The following is a 20203-nucleotide window of genomic DNA, read 5'->3' as shown; positions in this document are numbered from 1 at the left end:
GTGGCTCTTGAAGGTAAGGCAGCTATGGCAAAGCATTGTACCAATGCTGATAATGCTCACAGTACTTTTTCAGCATGGGTTGCTGTAAAAGCATTGATGTTTTGTTAGAGACACCTATTTGTACAGAGGAATTGAACAAAACAGACATGTAAAGTTTGAAAGAAGATTGAATTGTAAATTATTAGTGCCTAAATGGATATTAATGAACTATGTCTGCAACAGGTTAACATGCAATGACTATGCTTGGCATTACACTACTTATGCATTTTATGCTCCTTTTAGCAGGTACAGTCGAAACCTGTGATAACAAAATCCCGTGTGTACGAAATTCTTTACGAAATATTTTTGTACCTTTGGTGAACGCCCTTAGGATTCAATGCACTTCGTAGCTCCCGGCAACGAAATGTCATCATCATCATCAGCAGCCCATTTTATGTTCACTGCAGGACGATGGCCCCTCCCTGTGATCTCCGATTACCCCTGTTCTGTGCCAGCCGATTCCAACTAGCACTTGCAAATTTCCTAATTTCAATTCCCCACCTAGTCATCTGCCATCCTCGACCGCGCTTCCCTTTTCTTGGCACCCATTCTGTAACCCTAATGGTCCACTGGTTATCTAACCTATGCATTACATGACCTGCCTAGCTCCATTTCTTTCTCTTAAGAGGAAGCTTTAGCTCGGGCCCAACTCCGACGCGGCCTATTCAAATACATGTAAAAACGCAAAAACGTTTTTCTGAGATAACCCCTGGACCGATTTTAATGAAATTTGTTGCATTTGAGAGAAAAAGTTAAATTCTAGTGACTGTTGGAAGTGGAATTTTGATTTAGGGCTTGAATTTTGTTAAAAGGATTTTCAAAAATTCAGACGTTTAAAAAAAATAGAAGCACGAAGTTTACAAACTAATAGCTCTGCATCAAGAACAGATATCGCGATTCTGTAAACGGCATCCATTAGACCATTCAAAGCGGACAAATTTGTTATGTCAGTTTACATCTTACGTGAATTTGTTACGTTGTTTACGAGGGTTCTGCAAAAGTTGTAATTACACATTTCCCCATTTTTTTAGGTTCATGTGTAACATATCAATTTTGTCCGCTTTAGATGTGCTATCAGGTACAATTCACAGAATTGCGATATCATTTTTTCTTGCTGAGTTACGGAGTTGTAAACTTGATAGTTTCGTTTTCTGAAAATTTGCGATTTTCGCCAAATTTTTATAAAAAATTTGACGACCTAAATCGAAAATTCGAAACCAACAGTCACTAGATTGTAAGTTTTTCTTTTAAATGCAGCAAACCCCGACAAATTTGGTGCAGTGGTTGCCTAGAAAAACGAATTCTCCTTTTACATGTATTTAGAGAGGAGCACCCGAGCTAAAGCTTCCTCTTAATGTCAATTACAATATCGGCTATCCCCGTTTGCTCTCTGATCCAAACCGCTCTCTTTCTGGATCTTAAAGTTACGCCTAGCATTCCTCGTTCCATCACTCGTGCAGTCTTTAAGGGGAGAGGCTACCCTCGAATATCAACTTTTTTGTTTATTGAGATATATTAATAAAATTTTCAGGATAGACTCATGGCAAAAGCATTACTAAAACTACAAAATTTCATGCAGTTGTTCTCACTGGTTCTCAAGTTGCAGCAATATGTCAGAATGGTGCACATGGTTTTCTCATTCCAGGCCTGAAGAATTTTCAAAACGTGCTGCAACTATGAAATTCACTATGATGATTCCCAGACGGATATCTCAGGGCAAGACAGAGCCCTTCTTTTAAATTTCTTTGGTGAAAAATTTTAGCACACCACCGAATTTAGTGTTGGTGATTAAGATTTTATCAATCAAATTTTGATTAAATATTACAAATCATAAACACAATATATTAAAAAAGAAAATGGGCTTGTCTTGCCCCCAGAAATTTATTCAGATGCACACACACACAAAAAAGAACTTCTGGAAATCTGATGAGCGGTTACAGAGATATGGCTAGAACAAGCAGCCTCACCAGCCAAAGAAGTCACTTTGAGAAAATGAGCTTTGAAAATTTTGAGTGCATATATTGGTCTAAAATGACCCTGCTAGCATAACTGGAGATGTCCTTAGGCACTTTCTTCTTTTGCCGCCTTTCCACCTTCTCTTGCGATGGTTTTTTGGCCTTTTTCAAGCGCAGAGTATCTTTTTCGGCTGCCTGTTGAATGGCCAGGTGGCCAGGTGTGTTAGCCTCACTGATGAACATAGCTCTTGGGTGGCCCTGTGGCAGCCAGCATTATATCTTAAAACTGTCTCATGCAGTGCTGTCTCCACAGCATGGAGTGAAATGATTCTGATGCATTCTGCGTCTTTGCTCCCAGGCAGCGTTGCAGAAGAGAAGCCTGTGAGAGGCGCTCATAAACAGGTAGCTGTGCTTCTGCAACATAGCCTGGAAGATTGTACTGATGCTTCAGAGGTATCACACCATCACCCTTGCTGGCGTTATGAAGACACCACGAATCTGCACCGTCAGGGCACAAGTCCTGGTGAGGATCCTAATCCGTTGATGTCATGTGGTGGTATGATGCCATTGCTCCATGCTACATTCCAGCCACATCATTGGACTGTTTCCATAGGGCCCAGCCATAATAGTCGGTCAACTTGTTGTTGAAGGCCTTTGTCAGCCTGCCCTTCCCTCCTAAAGCCTTTTCACTTTTATGCACAAGGTTGCGCAGTGCTGTCCCCATCCTCTTCTGTACGTGGTTCAGGCATTCCTCTTTTGAAATGGGGACCAGTCCATGAACATTTTCTTGCACAAGGGCAGAGAAGGTGGCACTATCTGTGTCAGACACGAGCGTTGTGTAACAGAGGTTGTGCTTTGGCACCGAATGTGAGAAGAGGATGACAGCTGCCTCGACCTCTATCCTCCCAGACATAGAGTCAGTGTTTTTCTGGCACACATGATCCTCCTGCCAGCTTACATAGCCTGGGGCTCCGGGCTTTGGTCCTACTTGGCAACCAAGGAACTGGTTCAATAAAACAATGGCGTCCAAGATGAGGCCCGTATCTTATTTAGTTATTGCACCAACTGCTGTATGTCTGCTGTATGCGCTCCAGCCCATTTTTGTGCCATGTTCCATCGACGTTTACTGTGATATCCCTGCTGAAATATGGATCCATTTCCTTGTAGGTGGTTTTCACAGCAGAAGCAGATTCTGCACAGAACTTGTCTATGCGCTGTGTCTGCAGTTCCCTGAATTTCTTCAAGTGCTTCTGAAAAGTCATGATGCAGGCCACCATGGGACACGTTCATCACTGCCCCAAAGTCATTGAGGGCTGATTGTCCCTTCCCTATCTGTTTTGTTGCCACAATGGCTCTTATATTCATGTCAAAGGCCATTGAGTCATCCTGACGAGCAGAACTCCACGACCTTGCAACTACTCTACAATGTAAACATAGCAGCTCAAGCTTTGTTGGAAGTCCAAGTTGGGTGCCTCCCTGAACCTTCATCCCAGTCGCGAAGCACCGCTGGCACGGGGTCCCAGATAGGAGGTCACCTAGGGCATCCATTTGCACAAGCAGAAATTTTTCGCCTTCACTTGTAGCGGTGGCAGCTTCAGGATCGCACTCCATTGCTTGAAATTTTGGCTCCGTCGCTGACATAGTGCCAAGTCCTCGTTGTACAGCAGTGCGTTTTTTATCCGCTGCCTCTTTCTCCTCACACGTCAGGAAACGTGTTTTCAAGTGCACAGTGGACGACACGATCACACTGTCCGAGGCAGATGAAAGAGAGGATGTGAAAGCCGCTGTCAATGAGCACGAGACACCAGGTGCACTCGTCACGAAAAATTCTTGCGCCGGTGGAGCAGAAGTCACGTTGCTAGAAGTGTCGATGCAACCACGCTCTTGCGTAGATGAAGCAGAAGCTGCCCCACAGAAACCATCGGTGTGATCATCGTCGGTATGCGGGTAAGTGGCGAGCTTCGCCATGCGGGTGAGCTTCATAGAACGCTTCCTTGCATCGAACACGTATAGTGTCTTGAGTTTCTTTGGGCGCATCGTGGCTGACCGCACACCAATCAGCAGGCTGAACGCAACAACGGTCTCGTAAAGACGGTAGAAACTTGGAGAATATGTGAACAGCTGCAAAGATAGGCAATGGCAAGTGGAACACACAAAGTGTGCCGGCGATGTAGGAGCTGAAGCAGATGACGGCCGGAGGCATTATGCAGGAGACCACTATGTCATCGCACGCAGCAGCCAATGGGAGTCGCGGGCTCCCCCGCGTCCTTGAGGAGCGCGCGTTTCGCCCAATCTCAGCTTCGCATCTCAGCCGCGGGAATCTTGAAAGCTTGAAAGCTCTCGCGAGCCCTCCAATCTTGAGTGGTTTACGCCTCTCCCGTGCTGCAGCTGCTGCCGCCAAGTGGCGGGAAAAAAAAGCACAAGAATGCACGAACAGAACAACACCAAAATGGCAGCGCTCTGGGGAGCGGTGGAAAAATGGCGTTCGCGCCAAGTAGGGGTATTTTGAGTGCTCGCTCTATGCTCTAGGGCTGTAGCGGCTCGTTATAAACTTTATTTGAAGTAGTTTCACAATGAATTAGACGTTGATATTTACCGAAATGGTAGTATATAAGACGTATTGCCCGAATATGTGGTTTTCCAAAAACCTAATTTTTCGCGATTTTTTCTGTTTTCAAAGGTCGCGTCCCCCCTTAACTTGTTTTCGACCTTCTCTGTCAGTCTCCAAGTTTCTGCCCTATATGTTATTACTGGTAGAATGCACTGATTGTACACCTTTCTTCTTAGTGATAACGATAAGATTCCTGTCAGGACCTGATAATGTCTGGTGTATGCACTCCAACCTATTTTTATACTTCTGTAAATTTCCTTCTCATAATCAGGGTCACCTGTGAGTAATTGACTTAGGTAAACATACTCCTTCACATACTCTAGAGGCTGACTGGTGATCTTGAACTCTTGTTCCCTTGCCCAGCTATTGATCATTATCTTTGTCTTCTGTATATGAATCTTCAACACCACTCTTACACTCTCTCTGTTAAAGGGCCCCTCACCAGGTCTGGCCATTTTGAGCTGACAAGTATAGAGTATACAATGCGTGCTAACGTTCGTGTTTGCAAAGAATTACATCGCTACATGCCACGGAAAGGTCTGAAATTTCAATCCGAACGCTGTATTCCCTTTCCCTTTCGGTGACTACGCTCCAAGCCGGATGGTGACGTACTTGTGCCCCTGCGCATACGTACTCGTGTTTGTAGTGTGACGTCGCTCGTGGTGACACGTGACTTCGAGAATTATTCAAGGCAACATTTGTTATTTGTGGGATCTGTTTCTTGAATTGACGAATTGAAGTTTAGAGAAATAATAAAATGCACAAACAGAATGTCTGTTTGTTTTTTGTTTTACTTCACACTGAAGCAACAGAGATGTACTTCTTCTTCGTCTGCTTGTTCCCACGTGCAGTCACGTGTGCAGATACCGAAACTATGCCATTTTCTACCGTGTTTCAGCGCGTGATCATGCTCTACGATCTACTTGTTCTGCCTCAGTATTCATGTGGCACTGAATTATACCACTAGTCATGCATCCTTGTCTACAGCGCGCAAAATCGTGCGCTGCACGAAATGAGAATCACAACAGCTTGCGTGCAATGCCATCAGCGGAAGTGCACAGCATCGGGGGGAAGGAAAGGAACCAAGGAGGGAAAAAAAAAAAAATGAAGGCGGGGCCTGTGACGTATGCGTCGCGTGATCCTTGATGTGTGGTATGGGTGAACGCAGGGAAGGAATTTCGCTTGCGGAGGCTAGACGGGGCGACTGGAGAGAGTGTCTCGCTTGGCATTGGAACTTGCCTGTTGAAATTGTGGGTTTGCAGCACTGAAATATTTCTCTCTTTGCTATTAATTAGCCTATTTGAAAATTTTTGCAGCAGAATGCTCCCTAGCGGACACGTAACAACTTCCAGCGTATAAGCAAAATTTACTATGGAGCCTGATGAGGGGCCCTTTAGGGTCCTCAATCATTTGTTGTAACTCGTCCCCAGTGTTGCTGAATAGGACAATGTCATCTACAATCTGAAGGTTGCTGAGATATTCATTGTTGATCCTCACTTTTAAGCCTTTGAAATTTAATAGCTTGAATACTTCTTCCAATCACTCAGTCAATAACATTGGAGAGATTGTGTCTCCTTGTCCGTTCCCTTTCTTTATAGGTATCTTCCTACTTTTATCGTAGAGAATTGAGGTGGCAGTGGAATCTCTGTAGATGTTTTCCAAGATATATACGTAAGCGTCTTGCACTCCTTGATTACCTAATGCCTCTATGATTGCTGGTATCTCCACTAAAATGCCTTTTCATAATTTATGAAAGCCATATACAGATGCTGATTGTACTCTGCGAATTTCTCGATGACCTTATTGATGACATGGATGTGATCCATTGTACAGTATCCCTTCCTGAAGCCAGCCTGCTGCCTTGGTTGACTGAAGTCCAGTGTTGCCCTTATTCTATTGGAAGTTATCTTGGCGATTATTTTATATAATACTGAAAGTAAGCTAATAGGCCTATAATTTTTGAATTATTTAACGTCTCCCTTTTTGTGGATTAGTATAATGTTGGCATTCTTCCAGTTCTCTGGGACCCTTGAAGTCGATAAGCATTTCGTATAAAGGGTCGCCAGTTTTTCAAGCATTAGGTCTCCTACATTTTTTATTAAATTGACTGTTATTCCTTCTGCCACTTTTCCTCCTTTCATGTCTTGCAAGGCCCTTCAAACTTCATCGCGAGTTATAGAAGCAGCATGTGTAACCTTTTCATTACTACTTCGAATGGAGGTATTGGTACTGTACAGGTCAGGATAGAATTCTTCCGCTGATTTTACTGTATCTTCGAGATTGCTCATGATATTACCCTGCTTATCTTCCAGTGCATATATCTTGGTTTGTCCTAAGGCAAGTTTCCTTCTCACTGATTTCATTCTGCATCCACTTTTTACTGCGTCCTCACTCTTTCTCACATTATAATTTTGAATATCCCTTATTTTCTCCTTGTTGATCAATTTTAACAGTTCCGCAAATTCTACCTGATCTCTTGCGTTGGACACTTTCATTATTTGTCACTTCTTCATTAAGTCATTTGTTACTTGGGAGAGCTTACCTACTGGTTGCCTTGGTTCCTTACCGCCCACTTCAATTGCTGCTTCTGAAGCCAGCCTAGTTATGGTTTCATTCATTACCTCTATGTCATTTTCATCTCTCTGCTTTAAGGCTGCACATTTGCAAGTACCAGCCTGAATCGGTCTGCTTTTACCCTTACTGCATCTAGGTTGGCCTATTTCTTCCTGACCAATTTTACTCTTTCTCTCTTCAAATTGTGGTGAATCCTAGACCTCACTAACCTATGATCACTGCACTTTACCCTACCTAACACTTCTACATCCTCCTGCACTATGCTGGGATCAGCAGGAAGTATGAAATTCATTTCCTTTCTTGTTTTACCATGTGGGGATGCGCGACCCTCGCGCCTCCCCTGATGTTTTTCCCGCATAGGGCGTCTCCTGTAGTGCGGCTTAGCCGCGCACGCGGCGTTCGGAGTGGTACAGGCGCAGTGCAAGAGATGGCGCTAGTGTTGCGCTGCTGCGGGGTTACTTGGGTGCGGGAGAGACAAGGCACTCCCTCTTGGGTTCGAGACAGCAAGCGGGACGGACGTGCCGCATGTGCAGCAACCCTCTTTCCCGGCGGGTCATTCGTGGACAAACAGCGTGGACATTCCGCGCGCGCGGCGACCGATGCTTCTGCGAGACGGCCTCGCGTGGCCGCCTTCGAACGCGCCACGATTTGCGTGACTATACACGCGAACGACCAGGCGTTGGGATCCAGCATGGGGCGAACATATTCGCTCGCTTCCGGTCGCGGTGAGTCGGACTTCTAGATTTGTCGCGCGCCCATCGGCATGTTTTGTGGATAGCAACTCGGCTAGCTGGCACTGATCTATGAAAGGTGCAATAAATGCCCTTGTGATTGTTTGCACTACTGCGTTATCGTTCCTTTGTCCCAAGAGTACAGTGTGAGAATCCCACATCAGACCCCACAACCATTAGGGCTTTTCCAGATCCACTTTCTGTTGCTACGCTTCCTGAAGAAGGTGTTCATTATGCGCAGCTTATTCCTTTCTGCGAATTCTACCAGTATCTCTCCTCTAGCATTCTTAGAATTGACGCCGTAGTTGCCAATTGGCTGTTCACCAGCCTGCTTTTTCTCCAATTTTGCATTGAAGTCTCCCATTACTACAGTATACTGAGTTCGCACTTTTCTCATCGCTAATTCAACATCTTCATAAAATTGACCTGTGCTACAATCCCGCATCAACAAAATTTGACATAACCCTGTATATTACCTACTTGCGCGAGGCTTGCAGCCTCCAAAGTGTGGTCAAATGCGATTCCTTTGCACTAAAATTGTGTAAAATACTACCGCATTGCACTTGCAGGGAAGCTGCCATTGTTGCTTACAAAAACAACCAAGCTTCAGAAGCGGTTGCACCGGAAACACATCGTGGCCACCATTCATGTTTCTTTATCGCCTGTCTGAAGCGGCAGCATGTTGCTACCAACATGTAATGACGGTTGTTGCACACCTAGTGCAGTGCATAATGTGTGCCTCGGCGAGAAAAATGCAGCAAGAACATGGAAATCCATGTCTCATCGACGTGGAATTGTTTATGGCACTTGAGCATTGGGCCGTGATTGAGTGATCGTCCGGGAATACGCATTCTTTGCTTCAAGAACGCTGGTTTTGGTTCCACCCGACAGGCATCGCTTGTGGATTCGGTGCCGAGCGTAGATTTTCATGAAGGGGCAATAATCTCAATCTATTGCCTTGTCCTCGGGTATACAAGATACAATAATTTTCTCGCTCAGCACTGGACATGCTGGCGCCTGTGGCCAACAGCGTGCGCTGGAGAGATGCTGCTGCATGCGTGGAGCACTGTTGCTCTGTGTGCGGTGCCGAGCTAGGCGAAATCTTGCCAAAGTGGTTGAATCTCCGCAAGCAACTGACCGAGAATACTGCTCCACGACAGTGCTGCCACTGCTCATCGACGCATGCAGCACACTTTGCACTGTCGGCAGTGCGGTTCTATATCCTCGCAAGCTTGCCAAAGTAGGATAATGGAATTTTGACAGTAAAGTTTCGTTTTGCGACGCATTACCTATCTGTGCTGTCTCATTTCTCAACAACAAATTTCTCACGAAAGCTAATTTTTTCGCGTTCCCTGCCAATTTCATTATTGCGAGGTTCAGTTATAATAGTGAAAGGGTTGTGGTAACAAACGGACAACTGTTGTGTGGTGCATTTGGCACAAGAACATTCGTTCCCATCTGGTGTTTTAAGTACGTAGCATAAAAGTGAAGAAAACTCGAGCAAGGGTGGCTTCACTTGCTCTAGTTCACTAAGCTTTTACTTGCTCTAGTGTGCAAGATGAGCATGTACAGTGCTTTCTTGAAGGGAAAACGAATTGTTTCATTGTGGTACTCTTGTTTTGCAATTGCAAATGAATGTTTTTAGGGTACCAAGAAAAGCAACCATGCTTGATTAAAAGGGAATCGAACAGTGCAAAAGTCGGGGCAGAGTGAAGATGGCAGACACAGTGCTGAAACACAGCACTCTCCACTCCATCCTGTCTTTTGCCCGGTTTGATTGCTTTTTTACCGTGCACCAACTATTACAGTTAAACATACTCCAACCATCCTTTAATTGTGCAGGACCGTGGTGTGCCGGAGAAACTGCTGGAGATGTTCATGGCGCCATACATGTCACTACCTCTAAAGCTGCAAATTGTTCGAGCCCTAGATGCAGCTACATATGGATGTGCTGGCATGCGTGTCCTGTTCACTCGTAAAATTAATGCTCCTCCTGATGCCCATGTCGACATTCCTGAAGACTCCATGGCTGAAGACCTAAGTTAATATCCTTTCTTTTACAATTAACTTCGTTATCGTTTTCTGGTTTCTTTCCATGAAGGATGTGCAATAGTTCTAATATCGTGTCCACTTATTGTAAATTAGCAAGAATCATGTCTGTAGTTGGGAAGTGTTGTGACTTTGTTGCAATACGCCCATTGTTATGGCTTGGGGTGGTGTAATAGCTATGCCACTTGTACCGTTCTGATGCATTTGCATATTTCTGTGCCATGCTGCTTGAGAAACATTTGCAAAAATAGCACCATACTGTGCCAAAATGCCTTAAATAGACATAAATGTTTGCAGTCACATGATTTTCAGTAGAAAATTAGAGCTGCGGTGGTGATGTCTGTTGCCAAGATATTGCCACTCCACTGCAATTGTAAATATTTATGGGCATAGAAGATATGCAGAAGGTTAACTTTAAGCAGTTTTACGGGACCAGATAAGTCTGTCTAAGATTAATTAATTATGCCATGTTAAGAGTGTTCAACATTGTGATGGCAATGCAACCAAGGTCCTTCTTATCCTTGCCCTATCCAGAAGTGATAACAAACAATCATGAACTGTGCTGAATTCATATAGCAGATGCAGAGCAGCCCGCAAGCATTGCCATAGAGAGCTAACCTTCATGGAGATCACTAGCTCTAAATTTGTTTTTGGAACCCTTGCGTTGCAGTTCAGCTGGAGCTACCTGATACTGAAGTACCTGACATTCCTTGTGCCGCATCTGCGCTTGTGATCTTTTGAAACCAGTTTTAGGTGTAAAGCCAAACTGGTTATCAGCTGAACCACCAGGGCTTGGCTTCACTATTGTGGCATACTAAGTTGACTACAGAACTTCAGCAATTCCTATAAACAAGAACTTGAATGCAAGCTGTGAGAAGAAATAATGGGATCAATAAATCACTTTTATATTTTTACATGAGTGCTAGCGAATGGCCTTGGCGAGGCCCACATCTCTGCGCTAGTAAATGAACAGATTGTCACACATTGCATATGTAAGCTTTAGTCATTGCTCTAGATCACTGCTTGAATTCAAGAATCTGCTTTGCAAGTTGTTTTTCCAAAAGGAAAAAGCAGTGTAATTGCATCATGTGAATTATCCATTGCTGTAGCAACACTATGTAGCCCTCGCTTGTTGTCTGGCATTGTTTTCTACGTGGATGGTTTTGGGCAACATCCACTGAAGGAGCTACGTTACGCAGACTTCTAGTCACATTCACTGAAACCTGTGGACTGAACTCAACTGCTCTGCAGAGCTATCTTTGCTTGAGGTCAGTTCTTAATCTACCATTGAAACACGTGGCCTGCACTCCCACATTGGTCATTCAAATAGACTTGCTCCGAAAAGAGTATAACATTTTGCTCTGGAAGTGCTCTGAATCTGCCATTTGAATTTAGCATATGTGTTTGCTGAGGCTAAGGCTAAGGGAAGCACTAGAAAGAAAAGACACTGCAGAAATTAATCCTAAAACCTGCTATAAAAATTACATTACAAAATTTACATATGTTTCTTCATGTTCCTGCTTCAAATTTGTACTTCGTTGCTTAATAATTTTTCCTCTCCTCTTTTGCACGTTACTTCAGGTGTGCCACAAGGCAGCGTTCTTGGGCGATTAGTATTTCTAATATACATTAATGACTTACCCAATAACATTTCCTCACACGTGCGCATTTTTGCAGATGACTGCATTCTTCGACATTTTTGCGATGACTGCATCGTTCCATCAAATATGCCGATGATCATGCAATCCTCCAAAAAGATCTTGAATTTATTTCTCTTTGGTGTAAGGCTTGGCTAATGAAGCTTAATGTTTCTAAGTGTAAAATTATCTCTTTTAGCCACCAGCATACTAAATCTACGTTTCCTTATCACATAAATAACATCACTATTTTGCATGATACTCAATATAAATATCTTGGTGTTCACCTAACTTCGACTCTTTTGTGGTCAAAGCACATTGCACACATATGCGCCAATGCTTCAAGATCATTAGGGTACATAAGACGCAAGTTACATAATTCTGCTAAAGACATTAGTAAACTAGCTTATCTAACAATTGTTCGACCTCAGCTTGAATATGCCAATCCGTCTGGTCTCCCCATCAGAAATACTTGATCGAAAAACTCGAATCTATCCAGTATAGGGCTGCGCGTTTCATTTCACGTTGTTATGAATATAACAAAAGCATAACACAAATTAGACTCGACCTCTCACTACAGCCCTTGCATGATCGTCGTGATATAACCCTGCTATCATTATTTCATAAATATGTCCATAATACAGCACCATCAGTCCTGCCTCTTGAACCTCCTCATTACAGGTCACACGGGCAGTACAATCAGTTCAATTTCATGCCTATCTATGGAAAGACTAATTCATTTAACTACTCCGCTCTTCCAAAAGCCGTTCGCCTTTGGAATAATCTTCCTAACGCCATCGCTTATAAGAGTGACCAGGAAAAATTCCGGCATCTTCTAGCAACGCATTTTTTAAACTCTACATTACCAAACGTGTTATTTTTTCTTGAGTTTCTTGTTATTATTGTGCCACTACCCCTAAATACTGTTTTATTACAGCCAAATATTGTCCCTCTTGCTCTGCAATTCTATTGGTTATATTCTACTTTGTGAAAATTTGTTGTTCACTGACATCTCCCGCGTTCTAAAGCATTCGGTTTGTCTTTTGCACAACTTTTAACACTAGATTACTGCATGTTAGCACATTTCGTGCGCTGTATTTCTTCTATATGTATTCACATATGCATTATAATTATGTATAACCTTTGAGTGTACTCTCCCCCCTTACACAATGCCTCTAGGGGCCTGTAAGGTATCTTTAAATAAAAAAAAAATTTAAAAATGCATACTGGCAGTCATTAAGAGCTGTTTCTGACATTGCTGTGGCACTTTAAGTCCTCTTATGAGACCATTAATTGGGCCTAATATGCATTCCTTAATTATATGCATGCGCTTGCGCTGTGCACTGTGAAGCGCAGAAAAACCGTCTTGTGTTTTGAGGAAGCTAGTGAAAATAAAGGCAGTAAAATAAAAAAGCTCAGAAAGTCGAAGGGATGTTTAAAGCCAACAAAAGAGCGGGGGTCTATCAAAACTCTGAAGGCCTGCCAGTAAACTCGTTAGGCGTCACAGTGCTTGCACTGTGACTGTAGACAACACATGTACGTATGCAGATTAAGGAACACGTGCCATGCCCCATAACAGTGGCACCTTTTTTCCTGCTTGGTATGCTTCGCCCCATAACACATCAGCGCTACGGCGAAGGTAACTTTAAATGCAGTACTACTAAGTGAATTAACAGCATGTTTCAGCGTTGTTTCGGTCTTGTATAATTTTACTCGCCAGATAACTCGACCAGTTCTGTCAGTCCTGTCGTGATCGAATTAACAGTAGGTGACTGTAATGGCTTGTGCAGTAGTGGGTGAACTGACAGCTGTGTGTGTGTGTGTGAGGAGGGGTGGCGGGATTACAGGTCATGATCTGTTTTGCTGTCTTGTCATGAGCTGCTTGACAAAAGTCTGGATAAAGATGGCTGTGACAAAAGGGAACAGAAACATTTTTTTGTGGGCCTCATGCTTTTGCCACTCTAACCATTTGTCATTGGTGCCATGAAGAGAAATCTACCAACTGAAAGTAATTTCATGAAATATTACAGACTCCATTCATAACCACCAATAAAGAATGCATACAGCAGATGTTTGGCAATTTAGCAGACATTATGCTCTCTCTTTGACCATCTCTTCTGTGCACAATCAGCTTGTATAGGAATGTAACTTAAAAGCCAGTATACAATAGGGCAATCTGGGGCTGTAGATAGGGTAGAAAAATTTTATTTGTGTATAATTTGACAAAAACATTTAACCCCTGTAAGCTTTAGTTCCTCATTGTGATACATGAAGTGACTTTGATTAGCTGTAATGCAAAAAAAAAAAAGAGCTCCTGTGTCATATGGGGCATCTAACACTAATTGCTGTGGCTTGCTGTAACCTGCCCAGCATGCTTTGTCACATGGCTTTGGTGTTGGGAATTGCCATGTGATTAAGTAATTCGTAAGCTGTGGCTGTAGCATTTGGTAGCAAAACTTGAAACCTGCTAACCACTGTATTTGTTGAGGTCAGAAATTTGACAAAGTGACAGGCTGCATGGCATTTTTATTGCAGCTCATTCTTTCCTGAATGCTGACATTACTTATGGTGGGAAAACTGGGAAATTTCGTCAGATGGTAGCAGCTTGCTTAGTGTTTCCTGAGAGCTGGTTTGTCTTTGCTTATGCCAGTTGTTACTTTGTGATATCTTTTCTGATCCAGATGAGCTTTATCAAAGCAGGAGGGTGGAGCCCATGACTGGATATCAAATATTGCTCAAGCTACTCTTTCTGAAGCAGGTATGTGCTGAATGCTTGCACATTGGCAAAAAATTAAACAGAAAAATATTCCACATAATTTTTTTCTCCATATTTTGCATTTTGTTTCCCTTTCAGTCTACAAGAGCTACAGTTGCTTTGACAGCGTTGCTGAAGAAGTTACACCTGTATGACCTCGTGTGCAAACTTCGCATGACTCTCGACAAGTAGGTTGAGTTAGCTGTCTTTTTCTCGCGGAGTATATCATGATGTCATTTAAGTCAGGCATGATATTCTTTGCAAGTGTTTAAAGGCATACTCACATGGAACTTTTGTCTCCTTCTTTCTTTATGGATAGCAGCTGACCTATTAATTGCAATACAAAGAATCAATTACTCACGAGCACAGTGAATAATTACATTTTCTTTTAACCTTTTTGATGCTTGTCATTCATGGTATTTCTGTCCACTGTGTGCCAGAAGTATTTATGAAGTGCTACAAATGTCTGTCGAAGTAACACATCAATTCAAGAAATTCAAATCCTATTTATTGGCGACATGTTGCTGAGCATTTTTCATTGTTTCTAAATCTGAAAATTCAAAAAAAGTAAGTTAGAAGGCTTGCGCTTATTCACGACTTTAATTAGAATGATTTGTGTTCAACAGGCAACTTGGCCTCTTCGTCTCGGTCATTATCACTTGAAAACACCTCATAGCCAATGTTGAAGTTGTCTAAACCAGAACTCATAAGTTGTTGAATTTCTGCATGGTTCAAAAAACGTGGGCTTTTAGAACTGGTCTGCCATGTTGAAAAAACGCAAGAGATGCAAGCAACACTGATAGATAAGCTTTGTCCCCCCATAGTATTCTAATTTAATGAACTTCTGTGTGGATAGAGCAGTCAGTCTACACATATGCTTCATGTGTAGACTGACTCTACACATGCTTCATGTTCACAAGTTATCTTGAGAAAGGCTGGGAGTGTGCCGAAAGTGTGAAATGGCTTTACTCGGGCATGGCCTAGGGTGTGTGCATCAGCGCCCAGAGGAGCACACTTGGACTTAAATGGCACACTTGGACACTTAAATGGTTAATATACCCACTTCAAAACCTATGCCAAGTTCAGCTCATCTTTGGGACGTAAACCAGGCCAAAGGTGATACCACAGCTACTGGAAGTGGTGGTGACATGGTATCACACACTGCTGACATGTGCAGCAGCCAGTTTGGAAAAGTTCAATCGATCCCCGATACAGTCAGCGCTTTACAAAATCGGTGCTTTACATTGTTAATTGAAAATTTTCTTGAATGAAGTTGACCTTTTATCCAAAGTACAGGCACCAACTGATTCTTTTTTACACAGAAGGGGCCCAAAAAAAATGTTCAAATAATAGGACAGTCTGAAAAAACTGGTAAAGAAACAAATAAAACATTTCATTTTCAGTCAAGAATATGCACCATGGTAGACGAAGCAAGTATTCTCTTACATATATGCACCAACCTCCCCCTACAGTGAGGAGGATCCCACAAAGGCGTAAGGAGCAGGTAGTCCAAGGAGTTTATTGGCCGACATTTGTATGATCCTTTGTAAGGGGAATTGGCTTCTGTATTTTTTATAGTCACTGACTATAGCTTTGTGCATTCCCGTTTCTTTGCCTCATTTTAATCTGCTGCTGATGGATGTTATTGTTCATAGCTCTAATTACATGGTCTTGCATTATAGTGGTGTTAAAGCTTCTGTTCTTTTTTGACAGGATTGCTGAAAGTACTAAATTATGTGAAGTGAAAAAGAAAGATGACAGTGGTGAGGAGTATACCCTCCTGAAGCTTGACACGGAGTACTGCACACAGCGGGACTGTTCAGAGGAATTGGATAAAGCAGCCATATCGCTTGACCTACTCTGCCGAAGCTATCGCAAGGCTCGCAAGGAAATGGTCAGTGCATTGTCGTTGTTGGTATGCATTGATTGCTATACATTCAAAGTTCTTTCTAAATATGGTGAATAATTTGCTGAAGTACTTGGAGGTCTCTTATAGAAGTGTGGGAATATTCAAATTCTTCAAATCACAAAATAAATGTAAACTTGCCAAAGTATTCAATTTACTATTTAACATGAAGAGCTAGCATTTAGCTATCTGACTGTTTTTAGGATATTTTGGAATTACTGTTTATCTATTGACAGGGAACATGGCTTTCCAGTAACAGTGTGATGTGTTATGTTGAGGAACAGCCATGTAGGAGGTGAACAGCCATTTGTATGAAAAAATTGCTAAATTGTTGTTATCTAATAACAGGGTAGCCTAGTGTTTCTTGGGGCAAGAAATTGCAGAATACCGGAATTGCCAGTCCTGGCATGTGAGAGTTGTCAATCTCCAGTACTTGTGGATATTGGGGAAGAATCCTCTAGCTTTTGTTTTTTGTCACCATGATTAATAAGCTGCCTGCTCTGGTATGGTAGTAGCAGCCTCAGCATCGATTCCTAAATGAGGGTGAGCCTCAGCATCGATTCCTAAATGAGGGTGAATTCTTTAAAGCCCCAACCATACGTACGCATTGGAATGCATCCGCTCGTGCGGCGCTCATTTGACGTCGCGTCGCGCCCGGCGGGCGAAGAGGGCGCGCACCCAAACGATGCAGGTTTTGCCGCGCGCGTTTCGTCGCTGCGATTCAAGGCGGCCCAGCCGGCGCTTAACGGTCACCTTAAGAAATGTGCTAAAGATAGCAATAACACGCAATAAGTTTTAGCTTAAAATTTGTTTTATATTTTAAAAATTATATTGCGGGACTCCTAGTGGTTCAGTCAGCTCAACTGTCAGTATTGTGAACTCGGTGAAACCTGCAGCAGCGTCGGCATAGCCTCACTTGCGTGTTCTGTGCATGACGCGTTCAGCACACTGTGTCAGGTCCCGAACTTCGGCGATGAACATTTCGTTAATAATGCACCCGTTACGGTTCAGCGGCAGCCATCATAAAATACCAAAACCCGCGCGAAACTCCGATCACAACGCACGCAGCTTGCCCGGGCTTGCTTGCACGCCGCCTGTAGAATCGTGCCCGAAGTGACGTTGGTTCGTCATAGTCATGTGAGGCGCGTCGGGCGGGTGATGCGAGCGGCAACTTTTGGTTAGGGCGCGAGAAACCTAGCAGCGCAAGGTCTCCACGCCGCTGCGCGTCAACATGTGATGCACCCTCCGCGCCTGACGCCGTACGCGTTCAGAGGCGAGGCTGCGCATGCGGCCGCGTACCAGCGCGTACGTCTGGTTGGGGCTTAACACTGAAGTTCAGTAACAGCTGTAAAGCCAGTCTTCTGGCTAAGAGGCTGGAGGGGGGGGAGAAGGGCTGTGCTTGAGCATTGCTAATTGCTTTTATGCATCACAGTTTTGTATAGGTGGCCCAAACTGTTTACACTGTTTAACCCTTTATTGACGAGTAGGCAACATACCAGATTTTTTATTTTTTTTGGCTGAGTGTCAGTATTGAGTACAACGTTTCTGGCTAAATGTCTTCAGCCAACACTAAATGACAGGCAGCAAGTGTCATTTTTCCCGTTCAGAGTAGGAACACAGGATGGGAAAGAAGTTCGGCATGTCACTCGCTTTTTTTGAAAGTATGCTCAGAGGAGACAGACCAATGCAAGATCTCCAGCTGCAGTGGCGCTGCAGCTGCACATGGGATGTAAATCAAATGCAATGTACACCTACGGTTCACACATTACAAGCACTGTCTACAAATTCCGAATGGAGCAATAGGTAGCTTGAGGTGAAGCCCACTTCCTGTTTTCTGCCTGGTGTTTCCCCTTTATTGCTTGGAAAGTTTCTGCAATATAGTTTTTATTTTCATTAATTATGCTTATTTTCAATGTGTGTTGCACATTTAGATAGAAAATAAATTTTTTTTTTCAAGTCCTTATATGTGCTGTCATTGAAGGGTTAAGCAGATAGCAATCTTGTATAACAAAATGTATACTTTGTATACATTTTCTATTCTTTGACTGTGTGCCTTCCTGTTATCATCCCAATGGGGATTATAACAGTATGTCTAAATAAATAAATAATCTTATATAATTTTTTTGGACTCTGTGCAGGCACAACCGCTACGCTACTTACCAGCACAGAGCCGCTTTGAAGCGCCGCAGACGCCCTTTGACCCTTATCCACCACTTTTCAAGATGTTCAAGGAGAAGTGAGTTACACATAGGAACTTGATTGTCTTTTTCTAGTTTTGTAGTAATATAACTATGTTGTGTGTTAGTGGTGGAGCAGCATTTGAATTTTTCTGCTTTATTGATACCTGTTTGTTGGCCAAAATTATGCTGTGTAATGAAGCCCATAGAAAAAGATATTTCTGCATGGTAGCATTTCATGGCACTTTTCTTTTTTAACTTAAAACTTGGAAAAGTGTAGCACCTTTGATTGCATGGTATAAGTATGTCTACAGCTAGAATTCTTGCTCTGTATATTACAGTCAAAGGCATTGCCCTCTCTGCCACTTTGTCTTGCAAGAGGTGATATGTTATCCATTTATGGGAGAACACGAGTCAAGATACCCATCTTTTGACCTTTTGCTTCGAGTTTGGTGAAAATTGGATACATTCTTTATGGCAATAATATAAGGCTAAACACAAAATATAATGTAGCTTAATTTTTTGAACAGTTATGGCTATTGCAATGTGTAATTGCAGAATATAATTGCTATAGCTTAACTTTTAAAACAGTTATGACTATTAAAATGTGTAATTCATTATGTTTACGAAGAAACCATACCGTAAAATTATGAGAAAACTTGGTCTCCCTTCATGTTATATCGTTTTCGGAGGGACCAAAGTACGTAATTGTGAAGACATTCTTTATATGTAAGGTTGTTGTTTATAAAAATATATTTATACTTATATAACCACTATACTCGCACTTGCAGGTGATGGAATTCATGCACTTGCAATTCATGGTGCATTTGCACCATGAATTGAAAATGTCAAGTTTTCATCTTCTGCATAAAATATTTCCCCAGAAAACCTCTAAGTCCATCTACTGTAATGTAGAAACTATAGGTTTTGTAAACTCATACATTACTAAAAAATTTGCTTCGAAAATTTATAACTGCAATTTTATTTGTACTTCATATGTGGCACCTATAAACTCGCTGGGACATACATGAGACCTTCTTTTTGTAGTCTGCATTCTTCTGTTTTAATGGCTACTTGCTTAGGCTTCTTTTTGGCCACTTTTGCACTCTCTGCTGCATTCGCTCTCATCCCGGACGCGAACTCTTCGAAGGTCTTTTCTAAGTGGTATGCTGTAAACAATGCCCAACTTCTTAAGCACTCTCTCAATCCATTTGGTGCCAACATTGAATTCTTTAACTGCAAGGTTGTGCCAGGTCAATACACCAGAGCTTGCTGAACAGACATTTCCCATGTCGAGGGAATAAGATGCTATGTCATTCTATTGGCGGCTTGGAAAGTCTGCAGTGTTGAGCCACTTTGGCACATGGTTGGCTGCCCATTACAGGCTGCGCCACTTAGCTTCGTGAAACAGTGCTGCTTTCAAAGCTGTGGCATGTACCAAGTTTCAGGGTCATTCTACAGGCACAAATATGTGCACTAGAAATTTCAAAGGGACCATAGAGGACAACATGTGCTGAAAATGGTGTTGAAAACAGTTTCAAGTTGATGATAAATTGTAATCATGGCACACTGCATGCACTAATAGTGCACACACACACACACACACACACACACACACACACGCACGCACGCACGCACGCACATACACATACACACAGTCCTGAATATTTGGCTGCGCGTGTTAAAAAAAAAAGATTGTGCACGCCCGAGTCCAAGGACTTGGAGCCGCCACCTGAGGCCACCACAACGAAATTGCCGGCCATTCATTA

At 42.8% G+C, this 20203-nt stretch overlaps 1 protein-coding gene across 5 annotated transcripts in view; it reads left to right on the top strand.

Moving 5' to 3' along the window:
* vir (VIR_N domain-containing protein) overlaps positions 1 to 20203 on the top strand; it is a 338801-nt gene that overhangs the window by 121494 nt on the left and 197104 nt on the right. For all 5 annotated transcript variants that reach the window (XM_065439604.1, XM_065439605.1, XM_065439603.1 and 2 more), the window contains 5 exons: positions 9753 to 9951; positions 14278 to 14354; positions 14451 to 14539; positions 16065 to 16245; positions 18396 to 18493. In XM_065439604.1, the coding sequence (XP_065295676.1) occupies positions 9753 to 9951; positions 14278 to 14354; positions 14451 to 14539; positions 16065 to 16245; positions 18396 to 18493 (644 nt within the window). The remainder of the gene's footprint in view (positions 1 to 9752; positions 9952 to 14277; positions 14355 to 14450; positions 14540 to 16064; positions 16246 to 18395; positions 18494 to 20203) is intronic.

Source organism: Dermacentor albipictus, chromosome 1, assembly GCF_038994185.2.
Source record: "Dermacentor albipictus isolate Rhodes 1998 colony chromosome 1, USDA_Dalb.pri_finalv2, whole genome shotgun sequence".
In the NCBI taxonomy this organism is placed as follows: Eukaryota; Metazoa; Arthropoda; class Arachnida; order Ixodida; family Ixodidae; genus Dermacentor; species Dermacentor albipictus.
The sequence above is the reverse complement of the archived record's forward strand: the minus strand, read 5'-3'. Positions and strand labels throughout refer to the sequence as shown.